Consider the following 26,829-nt stretch of genomic DNA (forward strand, 5'->3'; position numbering starts at 1 on the left):
AGAATGGGAATTAGCAGAAGTCTATGCTGCTCTGTGCCAATGTCTACGCAAACATCTGTACATGACATACTTCACAATAGGAAGCATGCACATTACTATAGCAGCAGGACAAAGTTGTGTTAAGGAAAGGTGTTGCCATCATTTACAGTCACAGGAGTCCAACAATATGTATTCAAACATTTGCAGCATGCCAAGCAAAACATTTATACTCAAGTATTACCTAAGTACACCACATAGACAGCCATAATTATGACAGTTATGTTTTGACGGCAGAGTTCAATGAATGTTAATCCATGCATTGATCTTTATTATCAAAGAATCCAAAGAAAACTCAGCTTATGATTATAACCAATTCTAACAAAAACACTGATAACAGTCAATTCACTATCTACTCCACAAATGCTACTCCAATCACTCCAGTGGCACAGGCTAAGCAAGTGGGAATAACCATAGACTCCCACCTAAAATTTGATAGTCATCTCAACTTAACTATTAGAAATGTACATGCCACGCTAGGATCCCTCTACCATATCAAACCATTTCTTACCCACAACACAAGATCAGCCATTGCTCCCTCCCAATTTCTATCCACCCTACTCTATGCATCTCCCATTCTGACTAATCTCAACAAAACTGAACTAAGCAAAATGGATGCCTGCTATAACAGAATTGCCCGCTTTGCTGCAAATTGCTCATATAGAACTCATCACTGTACTGCTTTGAGACAGCTCCACTGGCTTGAACTGCCCAACCTCCTAACCTACAATCAGATCTGCATCTGTCATTCGATCTATTACCTCCCCAATAAGTGTCCTGCCCTCAAAACCTAGTACAACATCACTCAGCCAAAAGGCCTCTTAGATCATCAAGCAAACTACTACTAGAAGTCACCAACAGCTACAGTAGCTTTGGAGATGCACTATATAGTAGTTCAGCGGCTCCCGACGAGCTATACGCTCTAGGGACCTAAACCTTGTCACCACAATAAACAGGACATGCTGGAGGGATAGATTCCTGTCCCAGAGACTTCCAATACTCTGGAACAAGCTACCCATCTATGTCAAGCAAAGTTCTTCATTAGCACTCTTCAAGAAAAATCTTGATGAGTGGATGGGAAATAGGAAATACACGCCGGGGATCACTTCTGTGTCTCTGCTCGACAGTAGCACAGGAAAATAACTTTCTTGGGTGGCGTAAGCCAGGGAACCTTGCTGGCTAGGCTTACGTAGGCCCTTGGGCCAATAGCCTAGTACCTACCTATGAACCTATAAAAATGGAACTCTGTCCCCACTAGCATTCAAAACACATCGTCCAAACCTCCTTTAAAAACCTCATCAGGCAACATCTCAAGCAAAGTTGGCAGTGCCATGATTGCTCCCCAGGCTAGTGAAAGCGGATAAGGTATACATACTAAACCTAGAGTACTTGATAATAGTTTTCAATATTACTCACAAACACTGGCTAATCTACAATGTATGTACTCTACCTGTGTACTATGTATGTATTCTACCTAAGTTTCAAACTTCAGTTGTATACCACAAATCTATTAATTACCTTTATTTTTAAATTAATATTTTTTGTTTGTTCTCTCCACTGTAACTGTTGATGTGCTGCATACCACTGTAAAAACATGTCGTTTGTAATTTGTGTGTATACTGATCATGTCTAAATAACTAAACGTATCTGTAATTTTCTATGTGGAGCTTTTCTCCCCAGGCCTCTGCTGAAAAAGGGCCTTTTCGGCTCAGTCAGATACCCTCCATTAACAAATGTAAAATAAAATAAATAAAAATAAAATATTATCCTACTGACCACTGTAATCTGTACATCCACTGTTTCATCTTGTTCAAAACTACATTAAACTGACTAAACATAGCTTAACACAGCACTGCAAAGTGTGACAGAGTAATGCAGATGAAGGCAATAAAATGGGCCTATATTAAAACATCGACTTTTTAAAACATCGAATGTTCTAACATTGACCCCTATTCAGCGAACGCTGACAACATCGAACATGCAGAACAGAGAATTTTTTCCAAGGGAAATAATTTGCTGTTCCGACACACATACACACAATACAAACACACCAAACAAACAGCAATCCACACACATATATCTAAAATCCTACATCTAACCCTACACTAAACTGTACACACACCACTAGCTAGCCACTTACCTTAACCCAAACCCTAACCCTATGGTCCGTCACTATCACACACTCACCTCACCCGCACCCTAACCCTAACTCACCTACCCCGCCCTAACCCTCATATCCACACAATCGCACATTTACCTGACCTGCACCCTAACCCTAACTCACCTACCCCGCCCTAACCCTCATATCCACACAATCGCACATTTACCTGACCTGCACCTTAACCCTAACTCGCCTATCCCGTGCCCTAACCATCACGTCCACACAACTGCACACTTACCTGATCCCAACCCGTAACTTTCCACCACAGTGCTGAACATAGCGAAGCCACGGGAACGGCCAACCAAATTCCTACCCTAAGAAGAAATTCGGTGTTCCGCAGCTTCGCTATTTTCAGCGTTTGCTGAATAGGGGTCAATATTAGAACATCTGAAGTTGTGAAACTTCGATATTCTAATATAGACCCCAATAAAATCACAAGATATTGCCATAAGCTGTGCAGTTCCATTTAGCCTTAGATGCATTTGTTTCTCAGTGCCAGCCACTGCGCAAATGCACAGATAAATAGTAACAATACAGAAGGGAGAAGATATATTGACAGGGTGAGCTGGAGGCAGGGACAAAGTAAATCATGGCAACAGAAGGACAATGGTGGTTGTTCACAATATGTAGCCAACAGGTACACAAAAATTAGGGTACCAAGGACAGGCAATAGCACTCAGCTAATGGCTCATCAAGTCACAAAGGAATAACTACCTCACAACATTAAAATAACACAAGTCAAGCACAGTGACAACTTATGACACTATGCAAAAACATCAGGCTACAAACATGGTAATTATCTTTGACATACCACATAGAATCCCCTACTTTACTACACGCATCAGCCTAAGAACTGTTCCATTAACTGTATCATGGTACTGCCTTTAGTCTGCCTTTAATCTACATTCTCGAGGTGCAGTGTATTTAAGCACATTTACATAAAAGTAACTAGACCACTGCAGACTAAACTGAAATCTTCAGCTTTTGCAATAAGAAGTCAAACAGCAATCACTGTCACTCAGCATTGCTGTGCTGTGCTGTGCCAAACTCTGGGCAAATGCCGAGGACATAAATTGAAGGCTTTTCAATGGGCTATTTTTGGCCGTATGTGTTATGTGTGAATATATTTTCTGATTAGATTAAATGTGTGAAAAAAGGAGTGGAGGACAGCGGTGAAAATGGGGTTGGCAAACACAGGGTAGGACACAGAGGAAAGAATACAGGAATTTACAGGAGGGTCATGGGAGAGCACCATAACTATCCACTTCTTCAAACATAAATGTACAATTGCAGACACAATTTCATGACTTTGCACAGTCACCACACCACTGAAGGGTAACAACAACAGAACAATGCTGCATGACCAATTGGACCAGATCAAGTGTGTCAAGATGACACATATGGGAAGTGGAGAGCTATGTATGGGGTGTAATTTTTTTTTTTTTGTAGGGCAGGTCCCATTTTTTCTTTTTTACTTTGGGAGAAAGAGGAAATCTGGGAAAGATGCTTAGGAATGAGAGGGTCAGGCAAGTGGGTTAGGTTAGGAAGCATAAGCCGACATACAAGGCAGGCAGGGATGGTGATGGAGACAAACGGCTGGGGGACACCATGATTAGGGGTAAGTAGGGGACATCAGAGGGGCACCCACGTCTAGCTTGAGAACAGTGAGAATCTAGTCCTCACCCTCAGAACTGTTATCACTGTCTCCTGCAGAAGCAGCTCCGTAGGTCAGTGCCGGATGTGGTAGTATCTTTGCAATGTGATGCAGGACCTTTTCAGTCCTGCTGATATGTGCACTGAGGCCCCTCTCCATTATATCCTCCATCAGGCCTGTAAGTTACTATGGGTGACAAAATCATCACCTCTGCTGCACCTGAAAGGTACCCCTGCACCAGCAGCCACAGCAGCACTACCTGAAGTAGTCGAAGCAAGTAGGGCAGGGGCTGTTGAGGAAACACTGACAGGTTGTGCCCCCAAACTCCTGGGTATCTGTGCTGCCATCTGTGGAGGTACTGGGGCCAAGCCATAGTGCTCTGTGTACCTCTGTACTTTCTTTCGGCTTTTCCCGGTTAGGGGTCGCCACAGCGGAACTCTGGTCCGCTAATGATTGGCAGTAGATTTTTACATACTGGCTTGCCGGGTCTAACGCACAATCTTCAATGAAGGAACGCCCATTCACGCATGTCGCTACACAGATGACGCTCTAACTGAGAATCGAACGGGCAACGTCTAACTGTGAGGTGACAACGCTACTGCAACACCACCACCACTGTACTGTTGATCATTAATTTTTCAGCGGCAAGTTATGCAAACAGAGAAAGAAAAGGTGGAATGAGACAGACAGAAGAGGTAATTAGATACGTGGCATATCACAGTAGTGTATTTTTTAAATAAACTTGGTTTGACAATTGATAAACATTTATAAAAACTTACTATTGTATACATTTTCTATGTCCACATATGAAGGAAAGGAATTGATTTCTTATAAAATAAAAAAAAAATCTCACTGTTGTGATATAAGAAACATCAGCCTTTACATCCCTATGAAAGACAGGAAATATTCATTCTAATATTAACTGCAGTTACCATAACTTAATTCTTCCTGACATATTCCTGTTAATATTTTATAAATACGTATCCAGTATTAAAAAGTAATTGCTACTTCTGGGTACTGAACCCACACACACAGTTAAGCTGTTCTTCTTGATTTACCTGCTCTGTGTTATTACTGCAAGCAGTGAGACTTTTTCTGATCCCCATCACATGTAACAGTGAGGTCAACATTAACAGTGAAATACTTCATTCATGATGGCAAAACAGAAGTACACAAAAAACATGCCTGGATGCCACAGTTCCTTTGACTGACAAGGCAATAAATGGTTAAGCAAGAAGAGTCACATGATGTAGCCTTATGGTTAGTACTACATTACACATTACAATAATTACTGACATACTGTATCTAAATAGTGGAGCTTACTGATGACATCACTGAGTCACAGGCTGGAGGTTAGAACTACATTGCACGTTACAATAATTACTGACATACTGTATTTAAATAGTGGAGCTCACTGATGACATCACTGAGTCACAGGCTGGAGGTTAGTACTACATTGCACATTACAATAATTACTGACATATTGTATTTAAGTAGTGGAGCTCACTGATGACATCACTGAGTCACAGGCTGGAGGTTAGTACTACATTGCACATTACAATAATTACTGACATACTGTATTCAAGTAGTGGAGCTTACTGATGACATCACTGACTCACAGGCTGGAGGTTAGTACTACATTGCAAATTACAATAATTACTGCAGTGGTGGTGCTGCTGCGGTAGCATTGTCGCCTCACAGCAAGACGTTGTTCCGTTCGATTCTCAGCTAGAGCATCTTCTGTGTGGAGACATGCGTGAATGGGCGTACCTTCATTGAAGGTTGTGCGTTAGAGCTGGCAACTCGGCACGTAAAAATCTACTGCCAATCATTAGCGGACCGGAGTTCTGCTGTGGTGGCCCCTCACCGGGAAAAGCCGAAAGACACAACTGACACATTGTATTTAAGTAGTGGAGCTCACTGATGACATCACTGAGTCACAGGCTGGAGGTTAGTACTACATTGCACATTACAATAACTACTGACATACTGTATTTAAATAGTGGAGCTCACTGATGACATCACTGAGTCACAGGCTGGAGGTTAGTACTACATTGCAAATTACAATAATTACTGACATATTATATTTAAGTAGTGGAGCTCACTGATGACATCACTGAGACACAGGCTGGAGGTTAGTACTACACTGCACATTATAATAATTACTGACATATTGTATTTAAGTAGTGGAGCTCGCTGATGGCATCAATGAGTCACAGGCTGGAGGTTAGTACTACATTGCAAATTACAATAATTGCTGACATATTGTATTTAAGTAGTGGAGCTCACTGATGACATCACTGAGTCACAGGCTGGAGGTTAGTACTACATTGCACATTACAATAATTACTGACATACTGTATCTAAATAGTGGAGCTCACTGATGACATCACTGAGTCACAGGCTGGAGGTTAGTACTACATTGCACATTACAATAGTTACTGACATATTGTATTTAAGTAGTGGAGCTCACTGATGACATCACTGAGTCACAGGCTGGAGGTTAGTACTACATTGCACATTATAATAATTACTGACATATTGTATTTAAGTAGTGGAGCTCACTGATGACATCACTGAGTCACAGGCTGGAGGTTAGTACTACATTGCACATTATAATAATTACTGACATATTGTATTTAAGTAGTGGAGCTCACTGATGACATCACTGAGTCACAGGCTGGAGGTTAGTACTACATTGCACATTATAATAATTACTGACATATTGTATTTAAGTAGTGGAGCTCACTGAAGACATCACTGAGTCACAGGAGTACTACATTGCATATTACAATAATTACTGACATATTGTATTTAAGTAGTGGAGCTCACTGATGACATCACTGAGTCACAGGCCATGGAGTCACTACGTATGACCCATGATTCTGTGTCAGGGCGTGAAGGCGGGTAACTTGTTAATCAGTGTCGTGTCTTCGTACTTCCAGCTTCAGGCTGGGGAGTTAATTTTTAAATTAAATTAGGATCAGAATTTCACTAGCACATTAATTTCACTAACTAAATATTTAATACTAAACTAATATGAGGTTGTTTTTTTTTTTTTTTAGTGGAAAAAAGTTATGGGAGGGATATGGGAAAACAGGTTATCTCAGCATGCTTTTATGCTTGCATAGCTATCATACACTAGGATAACTCAATAACTGCAGGAAAGGTATTAATGATCCTAGAAATGTTTGCATGATAAGTTAACTTTTAAACATACACTAGTTTTGACCTTGTTTATTAGAAATTACGGCAAGTACTTGTTTTGTTCACTTTTCTACAGTCCCAGTACAGTTAGCATAATGAAATTGCTGACATAAGATTACAGCTATTGAATTTTCAGGAGTGTGCCATATTCAGCTTTCCTTTTAAACCTGAGATCCAATCATTCTTTTATTTATATTCTGCAGTCTTTCTGACACCATTGTTTATAGCCCTTAAATTTTAATTGTACTGTTCTTTCTGCAGACTATACAAAATGTATTATTTATTTTATTTTTATTTTATTTTGACATTTGTTAATCGGGTGTGTCTGACTGAGCATGAGCACTTTTTCAGCAGAGGCCCAGGGAGAAAAGTTCCATACAGTTCAATTAACATAGAAGAATTAACACAAAAGTACAGAAAATCACAAAATATAGTGCAATATCTCAAACACAGTACAAAATAAATCAATCAGGAGCAAAATGAGAAAATGAGTACAGAAGACATGGCAAGAGGTACAGATCAATAACAAGTTCAGAAATACAACCCAAAAAAAACAATCTACAGGCACAAGAGTACAGGAATACAAAACTAAAAATACCACAAGGGAGGACTTGTGGTTTGAAGGGGGAATAGAAATGCAGTTAAGACAGTAGAAAGAGAAGCGGTGATAAGGAAGTGAAAGGGAAGGGTACAAAGAAAGTTAGATATGGGTGGGTAAGAGAGGGGAGAACAGAGGGTGAACTGTTAGGGGGTACTGAGAGAAGTGAGGGTTGGGAGGTAGGGATGAGAGTTAGGTGGGGTTTTAGCAGGAACAGATCCATGAGTTCTATCGAGTCTCATTTAATGCTTTTTTGAAGTTGAGAGTATTGGGTATAGTTCTAATGGTCAAAGGAAGTTTATTTCAGAAGGAGGCAATGGAATAGCTGTACAGATGTTGGCTGATATTTCTTGTGGGCTTGCAGATTTGCAAGAGAAACAGGTCAGAGCACCTGACAGCGCAACTGTGAGTATAGTAAGAGAGAAGGGAAGATAATGCAGGGCAGGAGGTAGGTTTATTAATAATGGAGTGAGCAAGGAGCAGGTGAGTTAATAGGAGCTGGTGGGGGAGCTCAAGCCAGTTTAAGGATTTTAGAGAAACGCAGTGGTGGGAGTTGTAGGGTTGACTTGCAGTGCACATAGTGATTTTATTATAGGAGATTTCAACTTTGCACTTTAGGGAGGAATGTATGTTTTTTAAGATTGGAGAGACATAAAGAAGATGGACATTGGCAAGGGACTGTCTGGAGTCCTTAGTCAGTTATGTATATACAAGTGATGCATCTGCATTAGCTCTCTTGGAGACTTGCTTTTTTAGGTTCACAGCTTCATAGTTTCAAAGGAAAGTACTACTCAATCAGTCTACAGATCATTGTAAGAGTATTCCTATGTAACAGGGGTGTCCAACAGGTGGTCCTAGGGTCACAATCCAGCTCACTGAGGCAATTTATCGAGCCCTTGGTATGTCCTATAATAAACTGTTTTGAAAAGACAGATACATGTTTGACATGGTAATATTGTCCCCCAAACCTTACCAAGTATGGCAAGTGGCCCTTGAACTGTATGGTAAATGGGTGGCCACTGACCCCACTGATATACATACCACACTTAGGAGTTGCCCCCTGCACTAAGGAAAGTAACATGACATAGTCAGGGGCAGAAATACTTTCTGCCCATCAAATTACCTCGCTTGAATTGGCAAAGATCCCACTCTGGTTGATGTATGGTGGAAGATTGTGCAAGAAATGGGGGTACCATAAGTTACGACTTTAATATGTTAAGGTATCCTATTTATTGTTGATGGAGTTCATTACAGAGGCGTCTACAAGAAACTTAGAATAATGAGAAGTTGCACATCTGTCATGATAAAGATTAGCTATGTAAGAACCTACCATAACAACAGATGCCCTTCTCTTCTCTGTTGCAGTATTCCTGACATAAGTGAGTTGCCTGCCACGGCAATAACCTGATGTCGGCCAGTATATCAAAGTCTTTTACTGCTTAGGGTGTACGGTACATCTGACATAGGCCATCAACCAACATCAGCCATAAAACAGACATAAGTGTGCACCACCCTCAGAACTGAGGCCCAGGTGGACAGGCAGTCTAAGGGAATGAGGTTCAATATATCCAAGAAAACCAGGAAGTAGGGGACAGAGGTAGGGTAGGAATACTGCAGCGGAGAAGAGAAGGACATCTATTGTTACGGTAAGTTCTTACACAACTAAACTATGTACTTCTATTCTTCTGTTTCAGTATTCCTGACATAAGGGAGAGTACAAAAGCTCATGAGGAAAGGGCGGAGGAAGTGGTAGAGGAATTTTCTATGAAACCACAGAGAATATCCCTGGCAAACCCTGCCCTGGATCTGGAGATGGAATCCAGCTTATAGTGTTTAGTGAAGGTGTGGACAGACGTCCAAGTAGCCTCAAGGATAGAGTTGGTATTTAACCCTTGAGTAAGGCCCCTGAGGAAGACACTGCCCTGATGGAGTGAGCTCTAACTCAACAAGGAAGAACCTTACCACAATGAGCATGGCAAAAGGCAATAGATTTGGATATCCAATTGGAGATGGTCTGTTTAGACACAGGCAATCCCAGAGACCTGGGATGGAAGGACACAAATAACTGGTCTGTCTTTCTGAAGGGTTTAGTCTTGTGTAAGTAGAACCTAAGTAGTCTGTGTACATCCAGGGTGTACAGGATCCTATCACTACTGTTCTGGGGAGAGAGAAAGAAGGTGGGTAGGTGAATTGCCTGGTTTAGGGACAATTCATTGATAACCTTTGTCAACAAGGAGGGATTGATCTGCAAGGAAACCCTGTCTTTGTGACAAGACAAGAAAGGAGGGGAGAGCCATAAGGGCTTGTAGCTTTGAGACCCACCTGGCAGAGGTAAATGCCACCAGGAGGACCATTTTCCAAGTGTAGTATTTGAGTGAGATAGAAGAAGCTGGTTCTCCAGCACAAAGTTGAGGTCCAAGGGTGAAGCCACAGATCACCTGGGGGTCTGATATTAAGGACGCCTCTGAGGAATTGTTTAGCTTTGAATCTGGAAGCTAAGGGTGGAGCTAGTGGCAGGCAAGCAGAGATAGCTGACAAATGAGCTTTAATGGAAGAGTACGCTAATCCTGCATTAAGCAATTCACACAGATAGGACAGGACTATAGGTAGATCTGCCTTCAATGGGTCCTGGTTCATATACAGACACCAGATGAAAAACTTCTACCATTTGGGCAGTTAAGATTTTCTAGTAGTAGGTTTCCTGGCCTCCTGCAGCAACTGAAGCACATCCTCGGAGTATAGGTATCTGAATGGAATCAAGGCTCTATCATCTACAGGGTCAGTTGGAGAGTTTCCAAATGTGGGTGGAAGAGTGAGCCCTTGTTCTGTGTTAGTAGGCCTACTCTGTGGGGTAACTTTTGGTGATTGCTCTTGGCTAGGTGAAAGAGAAGGGGGAACCAATGCTGTCTTGGCCAACAGGGAGTCACCAGCAAGATTTTTTGCTATTCCTGTTAGACTTTCAACAGGACATTTGGAATGAGTGTAAAGGGAGGGAATGCATATCGGAATGTCCCCTTCTAGGAGAATGAAAGGGCATCCACTCTCCATGCCTGAGGATGGTATTCTCTGGCACAAAACCGAAGGAGCTGTTTGTTCATGGAATATCCCACTGGTGGACAATGTCCAGGAACACATCCCTGTGAAGCATCCATTCATGGGCTTGTGTTCTGGATCTACATAGGGTGTTTGCCACAGTATTCTGACTGGAAGGGATGTACACCACCTGGAGGGATACATCTAGGAGGCATGCTAGATCCCAGACTTGCATGGCTAGTCTGCATAGGAGATAGATCTGGTACCGCTGTCATGCAGAGTGTGTGCACATAATGTCCCTGGTTTGATAAGTGACTGGAATATTTGGAGGGCAAAAACTAATGCCCTCATTTCCCTCACATTTATGCGGTCCCTCATTTGGGAGGGTGACCACTCTCCTTGAGCTGTGTGGAGGTCCAGGGTTGCCCCCCCAACCCATGTCTGACAGATCTGTGAATAGGACTAGAGCTGGTGGCAGAGGGTGAATGGGGAGGCCTGGATTTAGAGACAGTTGTGTAATCCACCACTGGACCTCCTTCTTTAGACAGGGGAGAAGAGGAATTAGGTGTTCTAGAGAGTGAGCATGCTGAGACCACACTGATTCAAGGAACCACTGGAGTTTTCTCATGTGAAGCCTTGCTGGTAGATGACATCAGCCCCAAGATTCTGAGGAACTGCCTGGCAGAAATTTAATTTAGATGGAGTACCTCTGCAAAGATTAGTGAGATCTCCTGTGCCCTGGGGGTGGGAGAGACACCATCGTGCCATCAGGGTTTGGAATCTGCAGCCCAAAAAAATGTGATCTTGGGCTGGGACCAGGGATGATTTCTTGAAGTTTACGGTAAATCCTAGGCTTTGAAGAAGGACAATTGCCATTTGGAGAGATTTGTTCAATTCTGTTTGTGAAGTCGCTTGTATCAAGAAGTCGTCCAGACATGGGTAAATTAAGATCCCTTGGATCCTGAAAACGGCTACTACTGGGGCTACACATTTTGTGAAGACTCTCAGGGCTGTGGAGAGTCCAAAAGGCAAAGCCAAGAACTGATAGTGTGAGGATCCTACAGGAAATCGTAGGAATTTCCAGTATCTGTGGTGGATGGGAATATGGAGGTAGGCATTCTTGATGTCTATAGATGCTAGAAATGCCTGAGGGAGGATAAGGTGAAAGAGGGTTTGTACAGTAAGCATCTTGAATGAGGGGACTATGAGGAAGTCACTGAGGTAGGAAAGGTCTAGAACTGGTTTCCATGGAGCTTCCTTCCTGGGAACTAGGAAAGGTGAGAGTAAAACCCTTTTCCCTCTTGTCCTGGGGGCAGGTTCTACAGTGCCCTGCTTTAACAGGTCTTGTAGGACTGGAGGGAATGGGGGGGGGGCCTGATCTTTTGGTGGTAGGGGAATTCCCCTGCAGGAAGGCAACTTTTGCATCCATGAAGTACCCCTTCTTGATGATGCTTAACACCCAGGAATCCCGAGTGATGAGTTTCCAGAAAGGGAGGAAGGGAAAGGTGCTGGAAAGGGGAGTTTGATTCCTGCAAGAGTTAAAAAGGAGGAGCCCATCCGATCAGGGAAGGCTGTTTAGTTACATGGGAAGCAGAGGCAGACGAAGGAGAAAGCTTTGGGTCTTCTTATGCCTTTTTGGGGTCTACATTGTGGGGCTCTGGGTTAAGTTTGTTTTGCAGGGTAATTCCTATGAAATTTAGGCACAGAGGATACCAAAACATGCTTAAGGTCCTTAAGTTCTTTGATTTTTTTCCTGCAGACATTTGAAGAGCACTGCAAAAAAGGGAGGTATTGTCCAAGGGGGCATCCATCAGTTTTGCCTTGATGTCCTCAAGTAGAGGCTGAAGCCTAAGCCGGGCAAATGTTCTGAGGGCAGAAAAAGAAGCAGCAGCTCTAGATGAGGCTTCTACTGCCTCGTAGGTGGACATGATGGAATGTCTGGTCACCTGACAAGAGGTGGCAAGAAGGGAGGATACTAAGGCCTTATTTTCAAAATCAGGCGTATCTGATATCAGTTTGGAAGTTAGGGAAAGGAGTTCCCAGTTGTACTTCATCATGTGTGTCTGAGAGTGTAATGCTCCGAAGGCTGGGGGAGCTGAGGTATGGATTTTCTTTTAAAGCCTCTCCAGCTGTCTGCTATCCTTACCTGAGGGCAGCAGGGAGGAAGAAGGAAGTCACCTGATCCTTACCTGAGGGCAGCAAGGAGGAGGAAGGAAGTCACCTGATCCTTACCTGAGGGCAGCAAGGAGGAGGAAGGAAGTCACCTGATCCTTACCTGAGGGCAGCAGGGAGGAAGAAGGAAGTCACCTAATCCTTACCTGAGGGCAGCAGGGAGGAAGAAGGAAGTCACCTAATCCTTACCTGAGGGCAGCAGGGAGGAAGAAGGAAGTCACCTGATCCTTACCTGAGGGCAGCAAGGAGGAGGAAGGAAGTCACCTGATCCTTACCTGAGGGCAGCAGGGAGGAAGAAGGAAGTCACCTGATCCTTACCTGAGGGCAGCAGGGAGGAGGAAGGAAGTCACCTGATCCTTACCTGTGGGCAGCAGGGAGGAAGAAGGAAGTCACCTGATCCTTACCTGAGGGCAGCAGGGAGGAGGAAGGAAGTCACCTGATCCTTACCTGAGGGCAGCAGGGAGGAAGAAGGAAGTCACCTGATCCTTACCTGAGGGCAGCAGGGAGGAAGAAGGAAGTCACCTGGAGGCCTTATCAGAGGGAGCAGATATTACAGAAGGAACTGCTGCAGTGGCCTTGAAGAGAAATTGGCAGTCCTTGGGTACTTTGTAGTACCTGTCTGGCTTTTTTGGAGCTGAAGGCTGAGAGTCTGGGTGGGTGGAAGTGGACGCAAAGGCATCCAAAAAGGCAGGTATTACAGGTGGGATGGCTGAAAGACTAAGGGACTGTACCTGGAGGTGGTCATAGCAATGTTTCTGGACCTCAAACATCTCTGTACTCTCCCATTTGAAGTGGTCACGCATTTTAGATATAGTCTCCCCAAAAAAATTCTCCTCCACAGGGGAATCTTTTCCATCAGAATTCTCTTCAGTGGAGGCATAACCTAATGGAGCAGGGATTTGGGAGGAATAGTCCAAAGGATCATCCTTTTCAGACGCTGGTTAGAATACTGAGCACACCACCATGATTAAAAACACACAAATCAAATTTTTAATATAAACAGTTAAAATGAAGCTAAAACTTATTGTAAGCAAACAGCATCCGTAATAAGTTTTAGCTTCATTTTAACTGTTTATATTAAAAATTTGATTTGTGTGTTTTTAATCATGGTGGTGTGCTCAGTATTCTAACCAAGTTTGTATTTCGACCTGGGACACCTTTAGCAGCTGAGGACTTATCATATACAGATTTCTCTTCAGGAGAGGAGTCTTCATCTGAGGTAGGTCTCTTCAGAGGAGAAGCAGGCCAGGCCAGAGGGGAAGCAGGGTGATCTGATGGAGGCCTAAGCACCATAAAGGCCTTAAAGAGGCCTTGTGAAAAGTTCAGCCATTCCTTCTGTGGGTCGGGGGAGTTGAGACATGCTTGGTTTTTATTTCTTCTTTGCAGGCATATCTATGCGGTGCAATGGAGGAGGGCCATACGTAGGCCTACATTCCTCAATATCTGAGTCGATGTCCTCCCTAACAATTACCTGGGTTACTCCCCTATGGCCCTCTGACACAATAAGCCTAGGTTATCCCTGAAAACGGAGACTGACTTCTGAGAAGCCTCTCTAGACATACAAACATCTGAAGCCAAGGCAGCCTGTGAAGCGGGCTCAGCCTGTGGGTCCAGATCCCAGTCAGTGTGTGTCTCTGAGCTCTTATGCTCTTCTGGAGAGACATCCAACTCGAGAGGTACAGCATCGCCTATGTTTGTTGGGCTTTCATTTTGCAGGCTCTGTTGTTGGGTCCAGACGGCAATCTATCGTGCTCTTTGCTAGATGCTTAAGGTGCTGTTTTTTCTAGGTAGATCACAGGGGAGGATAACTGACTTCAGAGGGTCTTAGGTACAAAGGACTGTCAGATGGAGCAGTTTTTGTGGTCGTGCTGAGGGCCGAGGCAAAAACAACACTGAGTATTGACTATCTTTATGTGGAATCTGTCTTCCCAGTTACACTTCCCTTTCTTGGATAACATGAACCTCAGTACAGAAAAAAGATAAAACAAATGCTTCACATTCGCTTAAAACTGCCGTACTAAAGTAACAAGAGTGAATAAAAAGCTGCAGTGTCACCATGGAGAGATGTACTCCGATATATTCAGACATAACTCCACATAAAAAACTATTCAAACACACAATAGATCTATGCAGAGTCAAACTAAAAGGATGATAAAACTAGATAAAATAAGGATAAGTGCTTTCAGCTATGCCTTCATCAGATCCTACTCAGTTAAAACCACTTCCTCTTTTATGTGACTCAGCTAATCAAATTATTTCCTAGGATTCCTGCCTTTTAATACTGGTTTTAAAGGAACCACTCCAGTGAGTCCAGGGCTTCTGTCTGCTTGTAAGTCAACTATCCAGTGTGTTTCATTCATTTCAGTTTTATTAATTAAATCCCCTCCTCTCACGCTATCCTGTACTCTTTCCAAATCTAGAAAAAAATATATTTTTCACCAAGACGGTTTTATCGCCATTTTATTTTTATTCAATCAGTAAAGAAAAAAGTAGCACAAAGACAAAAAAGATTTCAGGGCACTTATCTTAGAAAATCATCAATTTTGACAGTAGAGCAATGTCCGGGACTGGTGATCTGACTGGCAGCAAAGAAGTTCTGTGGGTGGTACACGCTTACGTCTGTTTTATGGCTGCTGTCGGTTGGTGGCCTACAACAGATGTACTGCATACCCTGGGCAGTAAAAGACTTTGATATACTGGCCGACGTCAGGTCGTCCCCTTGGCAGAAAACTCCCTTCTGTCAGAATACTGCAACAGAAAAACAGAAGGACATCTAGGCTTTTTGAGGCCACTGATCTTTTCCAGTTAGGAATTTCTGAGGACTCTTGAGTGACATGTGACAAATACATATCCAAAGGGGAATTACGTAAAATAACAGGTCTGATAAGAGAGGAGTAAACGGGAATTAAGATCAGTAATTGGATGAGGCAGACTGAACGATTTGTACCGAGTACAGACGCACGGTGGTCAAAAGATAAGGAATTATCAACAAGAGTGCCCAGACTCCTTGCCACAATGTCTGATCGGAGGGGTGCATCACCTACATGGTATGATGTGAAAATGGTTTGTTTATACATATGAACTCTGCTAGATTTTTTCATGTTTAGTTTGAGACTGTTGTCCTTACAGCAGTTACTAACACGGTCTAACTCATAGTCGAGAAATTGTGAGTCAGTGAAGGAACGAATAACCCTCAAGTGACAATCCAATGCAAACTTAGATAATGACAGGTCAGGAGTGAGGTAGCATACCAAGGGTGGGGCAAAGGGAGCAGGTGCCCCAGGTGCAAAGTGTTAGGAAGCATGATAGATACAGTTTAAAATAAGAAAAACTTTTTTTTTTATTTTGAGCTGCAGTAAAAAACAGAGCTGTTTTTTTTTCTTGCTCTTCACTAGAAGAACTGAGGGGGGGTATATCTGTCTGTAGAACTGTAGGAAGTCATCTGGCACAAATATACCAATTGACTTGTTACAGTGAAAGCCAAGATTTGTTTGGTCTTCACTTGAAGAGCTGGGGATGGGGTTGAAGTGTATTTGGTTGTAAGACTGGAGGAAGCTGACTAGTAAGAAATTTACCAGTCGGCCCACAAAAGTAAAAGTCACGGTGTTTTTTCATTTGGCTTGAAGAGCTGATCGGGGGCATATCTGTTTGTTGCATTGTTGGAAGCTGATTGGGGCAAATGTACTCCTTTTTTTTTTACTTGAAGATCTGAAGCAGTGGGGTGCTATATATCAAGAACCAGCAGTGGACGCTAGATGAGTTGGCTATGGCTCTGCATTAGTGTTAACTTGAAAATCTGAGAAAGAGATACCAAAAAGATGACGGACAAAGATTGGGCCAAGTGGTATATCACTGGCAAGCCTTTTGCTTTTAGAAGTGGCAGCTACAGCTTTAATGACCTGGGTTCTTTCAGACAGCCAGTTAGCTATTCACTACACAACGCGTGACTTCATATTTGAATATATGATTATGCAACCACACCCTGATCTCTAAGTATACTACCCTCAAGGTCGCACAAACTCAGTAAAGGGGCAAGTAGTGTAACCAAAACACCTTACTTTTTCTCTTTACTTGGAGTCAGATGATCTTAACAATAGAATCAAAGTCCATTGTCAGCAATACCACTATCAATGGAATAAAACATTGACAGTACAAGACTTTGCTTAAAGACACATGACACGTGAAGTGTCAGCAAAATGCTGTATTAGCCATTATGACCTATGTCTGTTACTTGTCAAAAGAATAAATAGCACATTCTAAAATTAACTAGTATATCTGGGTCTGACTGTGAATAACGCTGTCCTTTGTACAGGTGCAATATTATTACCATATCTGGTGTAGTGGGATTATATTAGCATTCTACATTGGACAACAGTGATGCACACAAAATACAAACTATCTGCTTCTAGCAGCATAGCTCCATTAGTACACACACATACGCACACTCACACACGCACACACACACACGCACTCAAACACACACACACACAGGCGCACACCCACACATGCGCACACACATACACACACGCACACACACACACACACACACACACGCATATATATATATATATATATATATATATATATATATATATATATATCCACGTGCTTGCACGCGTGAGCACACACACACACATACACACACACACACACACACACACACACACACACACACACACACACACACACACACACACACACACACACACACACACACACACACACACACACACGAACAAGCACACACACGCGTGTGCTCGCGCACACACAGACACACATAAAATGCACATTTTCACCATCAGTATGTATGTATCAGAACCAGGCTGTTTTAATTACAGTACTGAACAAAGGTCACTGACAGTAATAGGCTGATAAAAATACATATGTTTGCTCGTTAAAAACGTTACTTACTGGTACACATTTTACTTCCATTTTTGACATCTGTTAAAATACACAACTGAGCCTATCCAATTAACACAGTGTAATAAAGTATTTATATTAAAGGAATCAATAACATAAAATCAACCCTGAACTTATCTTAATTCAGTCAGTACTCCAGCCTTTTTACCACAGTGAAACATTACATCTGAAGTACACTTGTAAATCTTTTAAGAAGTGATTCTGGAAGCACAGTAACTCACATGCTCTGAAGATATTTTCTTTAAAAGCTCAGGACTAGGTGTCCCGACAAGTTCCATTATTCTTTTCAACTGATCGATATCTGAATGCCAGAATCAAGGAGAACTTTACAGCAACAGCAAATCAAAGCAGTTTCAAATTCTACCGTAGTGACACACAGAACATAATGTGCAATGCAGACAGTCTGAAACATGACACCCAGAATCAAGGAGAACTTTACAGCAACAGCAAATCAAAGCAGTTTCAAATTCTACCGTAGTGACACACAGAACATAATGTACAATGCAGATAGTCCCGTAGTGACACACAGAACATAATGTACAATGCAGACAGTCCCGTAGTGACACACAGACCATAATGTGCAATGCAGTCAGTCCCGTAGTGAAACACAGAACATAATGTGCAATGCAGACAGTCCCGTAGTGACACACAGACCATAATGTACAATGCAGACAGTCCCGTAGTGACACACAGACCAAAAAGTACAATGCAGGCAGTCCCGTAGTGACACACATACCATAATGTACAATGCAGACAGTCCCGTAGTGACACACAGACCATAATGTACAATGCAGGCAGTCCCATAGTGACACACATACCATAATGTACAATGCAGTCAGTCCCGTAGTGACACACAGACCATAATGTACAATGCAGACAGTCCCGTAGTGACACACAGACCATAATGTACAATGCAGGCAGTCCCGTAGTGACACACAGAACATAATGTGCAATGCAGACAGTCTCGTAGTGACACACAGAACATAATGTACAATGCAGACAGTCCCGTAGTGACACACAGAACATAATGTGCAATGCAGATAGTCCCGTAGTGACACACATACCATAATGTGCACTGCAGACAGTCTCGTAGTGACACACAGACCATAATGTACAATGCAGACAGTCCCATAGTGACACACAGACCATAATGTACAATGCAGACAGTCCCGTAGGGACACACAGAACATAATGTGCAATGCAGACTGTCCCGTAGTGACACACAGAACATAATGTACAATGCAGACAGTCCCGTAGTGACACACAGAACATAATGTGCAATGCAGATAGTCCCGTAGTGACACACATACCATAATGTGCAATGCAGACAGTCCCGTAGTGACACACAGACCATAATGTACAATGCAGACAGTCCCGTAGTGACACACAGACCATAATGTACAATGCAAACAGTCCCGTAGTGACACACAGACCATAATGTGCAATGCAGGCAGTCCCGTAGTGACACACAGAACATAATGTGCAATGCAGTCAGTCTGAAACATGACACCCAGAATCAAGGAGAACTTTACAGCAACAGCAAATAAAAGCAGTTTCAAATTCTACCGTAGTGACACACAGACCATAATGTACAATACAGACAGTCCCGTAGTGACACACAGACCATAATGTACAATGCAGGCAGTCCCGTAGTGACACACATACCATAATGTACAATGCAGACAGTCCCGTAGTGACACACAGACCATAATGTACAATGCAGGCAGTCCCGTAGTGACACACATACCATAATGTACAATGCAGTCAGTCCCGTAGTGACACACAGACCATAATGTACAATGCAGACAGTCCCGTAGTGACACACAGACCATAATGTACAATGCAGGCAGTCCCGTAGTGACACACAGAACATAATGTGCAATGCAGACAGTCCCATAGTGACACACAGAACATAATGTACAATGCAGACAGTCCCGTAGTGACACACAGAACATAATGTGCAATGCAGATAGTCCCGTAGTGAAACACATAACATAATGTGCAATGCAGACAGTCCCGTAGTGACACACAGACCATAATGTACAATGCAGACAGTCCCATAGTGACACACAGACCATAATGTACAATGCAGACAGTCCCGTAGTGACACACAGAACATAATGTACAATGCAGACAGTCCCGTAGTGACACACATATCATAATGTACAATGCAGACAGTCCCGTAGTGACACACAGAACATAATGTACAATGCAGACAGTCCCGTAGTGACACACAGAACATAATGTGCAATGCAGACAGTCTGAAACATGACACCCAGAATCAAGGAGAACTTTAGAGCAACAGCAAATAAAAGCAGTTTCAAATTCTACCGTAGTGACACACAGACCATAATGTACAATGCAGACAGTCCCGTAGTGACACACAGACCATAATGTGCAATGCAGTCAGTCCCGTAGTGACACACAGACCATAATGTGCAATGCAAGCAGTCCCGTAGTGACACACATACCATAATGTACAATGCAGACAGTCCCGTAGTGACACACAGACCATAATGTACAATGCAGACAGTCCCGTAGTGACACACAGACCATAATGTGCAATGCAGACAGTCCTGTAGTGACACACAGACCATAATGTACAATGCAGACAGTCCCGTAGTGACACACAGACCATAATGTGCAATGCAGACAGTCCCGTAGTGACACACAGACCATAATGTACAATGCAGGCAGTCCCGTAGTGACACACAGAACATAATGTAGAATGCAGTCAGTCCTGTAGTGAAACACAGAAAATAATGTGCAATGCAGTCAGTCCCGTAGTGACACACAGAACATAATGTAGAATGCAGTCAGTCCCGTAGTGAAACACAGAACATAATGTGCAATGCAGTCAGTCCCGTAGTGACACACAGAGCATAATGTACAATGCAGACAGTCCCGTAGTGACACACAAAACATAATGTACAATGCAGACAGTCCCACAGTGACACACAGACCATAATGTATAATGCAGACAGTCCTGTAGTGAAACACAGACCATAATGTATATTGCAGATAGTCCCGTAGTGACACACAGAACATAATGTGCAATGCAGACAGTCCCGTAGTGAAACACAGAACATAATGTACAATGCAGACAGTCCCGTAGTGACACACAGACCATAATGTGCAATGCAGACAGTCCCGTAGTGACACACAGACCATAATGTATAATGCAGACAGTCCCGTAGTGAAACACAGATCATAATGTATACTGCAGACAGTCCCGTAGTGACACACAGAACATAATGTACAATGCAGACAGTCCCGTAGTGGCACACAGACCATAATGTACAATGCAGACAGTCCCGTAGTGACACACAGACCATAATGTGCAATGCAGACAGTCCCGTAGTGACACACAGACCATAATGTACAATGCAGGCAGTCCCCTAGTGACACACAGACCATAATGTACAATGCAGTCAGTCCCATAGTGAAACACAGAACATAATGTGCAATGCAGTCAGTCCCGTAATGACACACAGAACATAATGTACAATGCAGTCAGTCCCGTAGTGAAACACAGAACATAATGTGCAATGCAGTCAGTCCCGTAGTGACACACAGAACATAATGTACAATTGCAGACAGTCCCGTAGTGACACACAGAACATAATGTACAATGCAGACAGTCCCGTAGTGACACACAGACCATAATGTATAATGCAGACAGTCCCGTAGTGAAACACAGACCATAATGTATAATGCGGACAGTCCCGTAGTGACACACAGAACATAATGTACAATGCAGACAGTCCCGTAGTGAAACACAGAACATAATGTACAATGCAGACAGTCCCGTAGTGACACACAGACCATAATGTGCAATGCAGACAGTCCCGTAGTGAAACACAGAACATAATGTACAATGCAGACAGTCCCATAGTGACACACAGACCATAATGCACAATGCAGACAGTCCCGTAGTGACACACAGAACATAATGTACAATGCAGACAGTCCCGTAGTGACACATAGACCATAATGTGCAATGCAGACAGTCCCGTAGTGAAACACAGAACATAATGTACAATGCAGTCAGTCCCGTAGTGACACACAGACCATAATGTACAATGCAGACAGTCCCGTAGTGACACACAGACCATAATGTGCAATGCAGACAGTCTGAAACATGACACCCAAAATCTAGAATGTCTAAACCACAATGTAGTTCTGAAAACTGTGTCCTCAAAGAGAAAATTATCACAATAGAATCTCCTTGTAGTACAGACTTACATAAGATTCATGCACGTGGTTTTCTATGTTTACAATATGCTCAGTGAATCTCTCCACGACCACAACACACTCGTGATCATGTTTCTTGTAGTGACCTGCATTAACAGTACCAGACTTTAGACCAGCTCTAGGAAATGTAAGGCTACTGAATGCTGGCTGAAAGTGGTGGGGTCATCTGTATGCCAACCAGTAATAAGACTGATGTAAGAACGGCGCAGTGGTGCAGCGGTAGCATTGCTGCCTCACAGCAACAGGTTCTCTGGTTCAATTCTTGGCTGGGGTTTCTTCTGTGTGGAGTCTGCATGTCCTCCCTGCATCCGGGTGCTCTGCTTTCCTCCCACGTTACAAAGACATGCATCTAGAACATTTCCTCCTCGGACCTCAGCTGAAAATTGGCTTCATTCCAAGTCGGACTTTCCCGGTTAAAAAATGTTAACTAACAAATGTTAAATAAATAAATAAAAAATGTGTATTGTGACAGATATTATGTCATTTGAGAAACGATGAAGGAATTCTCATAAGACAACACACACACACACACACACACACACACACACACACACACACACACACACACGCACACGCACACTGTGAGTAAAACATCAGTGTGTATTTATACATAGAAGTGCAACTGTGGGGTAACAATTTACCACAACAGTGGATGATCGAGTACATCAGTGTTTTAGTCACTCTTACAATGAGGATTTCCACTGCAGAAGGCTCAATATCTTGACAGGTCTCAGCTCCATACCTGTCTGGCCAAGGAGATAGCCACTCTTTAATGGCATCAGGATGTTTCCCTGTATAAGGATGATATTTGCCTTTACCATTTTATAACTTTCTTGCCCAGGATGACCACTGGCTACCCACCCAGCTACACCACAAAAAAGGACCTAAAGATAATATCGAAGCAAAGTCACGTAGGTAATGTGTCCACCATCCAGAGCAAAGACTTAGATAAACAGGGTTCACCAAGGCTGTTGAGACAAGATCAGGCTACAGGCCTTGAGAGGGGATAAAGGGGAAAGGGTGGTTGTATAGTAAGAGCATACCCCACCCCAGTCGAGGGTGCACAGAAAGGAAAGAGGGGATGATGGGAAGGAATCAATATTGGCAAGGTGATCAACTCAAATGTCAGCTGTTGTAGAACATTATTACACAACTGTATTATGTTCTTCAAACAGATCACCACTGCAGTACTTCCTACTACTGGGCAGTCCCCAGAGTTTGGGAGATTAGGGTGGTGGACATATTGCTAGGACTGGGCAGTAAGAGATCCTTTGGAATAGAAGTTGCAAAGTCAACCGTAACCCTTGAAGCAATGTCCAGTCTATGGTGTTTGGAAAAGGTGTGCACTGATGGTGCTATGGGTACTCGTTGTCCCTTCCAATTTCTTTCTGTGGTGACAGTAACAAAAAATGATGCAATGTGCCAGCCACTTAGAGATTGTCCAGTTGAAAAACAGTTTCTTTCTTTCATGTAAGCAAATGACGGAAATAACTGGGCTAAAGTTCAAACGTTACTGGTTTTAACTAGGTCTATTGCATATATATATATATATATATATATATATATATATATATATATATATATATATATACCTCCTTTTCTGGGGATTATGGAAGAAAACAGGGAGTTGAACAGTGTAGTTGAGGGCGAACTCACTCACTGCTTATGGTTTAAAGGTGGGCTTGGTTCTATGACTGAACTTGTCCTTAAGGAAAGCTAAGAAGGGCTCTTTGCACATGAGTAACTGTAGTTCTGAAATCCTCAGATCTGAGGTAATGGTCAGTAAGAAAGGCAGTTTCCATGTTGATATACCTGTGGTGTGTGTGTGTGTGTGTGTGTGTGTGTGTGTGTGTGTGTGTGTGTGTGTGTGTGCGTGTGCGTGTGTGTGCATGTGTGTTAGTGTCTGAATGTGTTAGTGCGTGTGTACATGTGCACGTGTGTGTGTGTGTGTGTGTGTGTGTGTGTGTGTGTGTGCGTGCGTGTACTGAGGTAGCAAATTCAAAAGGGGTGTGTGTCAGTTTTTATATGAAAAGGTTTTAATCATATGGAGGCGCAACTGATTACCTGGGTAGTCTCAGATGAAAGACTCCCTTAAGGAAGTATTTAACAAGATGCAGGCATGATAGAAGAGCTGTACAGGCCAGCACTCGGAAATGGCTGACATATGTGCCTTTATAGAGGCATATGGCAGGCCTGAATAGTACAGCTTACTTAAGTTAGAGTCCTGATCCTTCTTGTGGTATTTGGCTAGTGGATTTTCTTGTGACAGGCTTCTTAGTGAACTAATGCCTAAAGGTCAATACAGGTAAATCATTCAGAAAATGACGTGCAGTGTCTTGAGCATGGGGTGTATCAGGGTCCCCCATCCTGAGTTAGTAGGCCCATTTGCAAAGACAGCATCCAAGCTTTCTCCATGGACATATTAATGAAGAGGGATCACCTTGAGGAAAAGGGAGACTGAACTGAAAGAAACTTAAGTCATCACTGCCCACATTTCCTTGTGAGATGCTCTGGAGCAGAACTTCCTGAGCTCTGCATTACTCAGACAGGCAAAACAGGTTTATTAGTCAGACACAATGCACCTGTGAACAATCTAAACAAAGCCATCCCTGTGTTAACATCCATCGTGAGGATGTACAGCTGGTTTGCTTAGCTTCTCTGCCACTGAAGTACACTGGAATAGGATGTAGACCATCCTTTATCAACTTAGACTGCAAGGGGTTGGAGTGAGTACCTACCTTGTTTTGTGATCTACCACATAACAATATCGCTGTTCGTTGTCACATGAAAAAAACATCTGTTTTTAAGGCAGACCTGAAGGTTCTGAATGCCTAGATTAGGGTAAGCATGTCCTTTGCATTTATGTTTTTTTCTTTTGCTCTGCATTTCAAACTCCTTGCATTCTGAGGCCTCATAAATGCATCTGTAATTAGTGTTAGATTGTGGGAAACCTATTTGAAGAACATCCTTGATCCAGTTTGATCTGGCCGGTGATTTGTTTGGACCACCATTTTTGATCTTTGGAGATACAAGGCAGCTGGTAAATCAACTCCTCCAGGGAACTGTGAAGGTTGGTTCTTATACTTCTCAGGTATCTTCATGTGCAGTCTGTCGGAGGAGGGGGGGACAACAGAACTGTCAAAACCACAAATCCTAGTGCTGTTAGGAACTCCCCTGGCTGTAACCCTTATTTCTAGAGTCATATGCTGGTATTGAGGAATAGATTCTAACTTGTCTAAACAGTAAGGCCCCAAAGAGCAACACCTTCTGACATGGGGGACTTTTGACTTGGGAATATTTTTTGTTTACACTTTTATTGAATTATCATCTGTGGCACAGGCAAACATACATTTCTATAAAAAAAAAACATGTTCGTAGTTAGATATTATACATCACATATGTTTCTTGCATAACACATCATTATATAAATTGCTCTGTTCCTGTCTTCTCTCTCCTCCAAAACATTATTCTGCACATATTGTTTCCACAAGTTCTATTTTTTCTATGTAATTTGCTCCTACGATTTTCTAAAGATCCTGCTTCCAGCTGTTTTATCTGTGTTACAATATTCAATACTTCATATACAGTTGGTTTAGACTTTATTCTCCATTTTGTAGTAATTGCTTTTTTGGCAGCCTCCAGAGTTAAACTTAGCAAGGCCTTACTACGTCTAGGCAATTCAGATCCTGTATCCCAGCTAAACAAAATTAATTTCCTTAATTACACCCATTTGCTCACCCAGTATTCCTGACAGAGTACTCTGTAGGGAATCTTTGAAGTTTGCCAACTCATTACACTCCCAAAACATACATTCCCGGTTAGCTCTTTCTTCCCCATCATACCACCAACATTTGCCATCTACCTGAGGAAAAATTCTTTAAAGTATGACTGGGGTATAACAATACCTATACAAACACTTCCAAGTAAAAATGCTAAATTTGCTAGACTTTGTTTCATATTTGGGAGCCGTACACATATCCTCACACTGTTTCTTGTGAATTGCGTCTCCAGTCTCTCTCCCCAAATCTTTCCTAACCTTCTCTGATTCTTATAGCTATCATGCAATATTTTATATGCCCTACTAGTTATCCTCTTTTTAACAAAAGCTTCTGCTCTAGATTCAACTAAAAACTCTGTGAGAGCAGGTCTTTCACTTTAGGATCCTCCTATCCCTTTCTCTTTGCCTGTACTCTGTTATCAGTCCTTGACAAGGAAGGCAGTATCTTGCCTACAGCCCAAATGTCTTCTTGGCCTCTTCCCATTCTATTACCTTTCCCTTTCTAGTTATTTGCTCCCAATACCTTGGCTCCTTTGCCAGTTTTCTCCAATAAATTCCACCCCCTCTTTCCTATTCTCTGTACCCACAATTGCAGTCATTACTGTCAGCAAAATCTTCTTTCTTCATTTTTGTGTTGGATTACTTCTTAGAATACTTTCCACTACTTTATGATAATAATATTTTGTATGGCTGCTGCTATTTTACTTAAGGATCTGCATACAAAATCTCACTCTCTCTTTATTTCTTGAATTTCTCCCATTTCGAGTCTATATTATAAGATCGACGGTTGAAAACATCGAACAACATATGGTCAACACCATATGGTCGATGTCTTCAAACATCGATCTTATAAAAAGACAAAAGAAAGAAAAGAAAAAAGTCCCCTAATGGGTTTAAGCAGGGGGCAAGCCCCCCTGCACCACCCACAACCCCAGCTACTTAAATAGACCAACTTCGAGACCGCACTACATTGCAGTAAACAGAAATCTTCCCTTATGGAGATTTCCGTTTACACG

General features: G+C 42.5%; 1 protein-coding gene across 2 annotated transcripts in view; it reads right to left on the reverse strand.

Moving 5' to 3' along the window:
• The window catches only part of LOC122815929 (mitogen-activated protein kinase 11-like), an 836,549-nt gene that overhangs the window by 184,524 nt on the left and 625,196 nt on the right, over positions 1-26,829 (reverse strand). For both annotated transcript variants that reach the window (XM_044088796.1, XM_044088795.1), the window contains exon 9: positions 18,003-18,082. In XM_044088796.1, coding sequence (XP_043944731.1) covers positions 18,003-18,082 — 80 coding nt within the window. The remainder of the gene's footprint in view (positions 1-18,002; positions 18,083-26,829) is intronic.

The sequence above is a fragment of the Protopterus annectens genome, chromosome 11.part0 (assembly GCF_019279795.1).
Source record: "Protopterus annectens isolate FY-2018-M chromosome 11.part0, PAN1.0, whole genome shotgun sequence".
Taxonomy (NCBI): Eukaryota; Metazoa; Chordata; order Ceratodontiformes; family Protopteridae; genus Protopterus; species Protopterus annectens.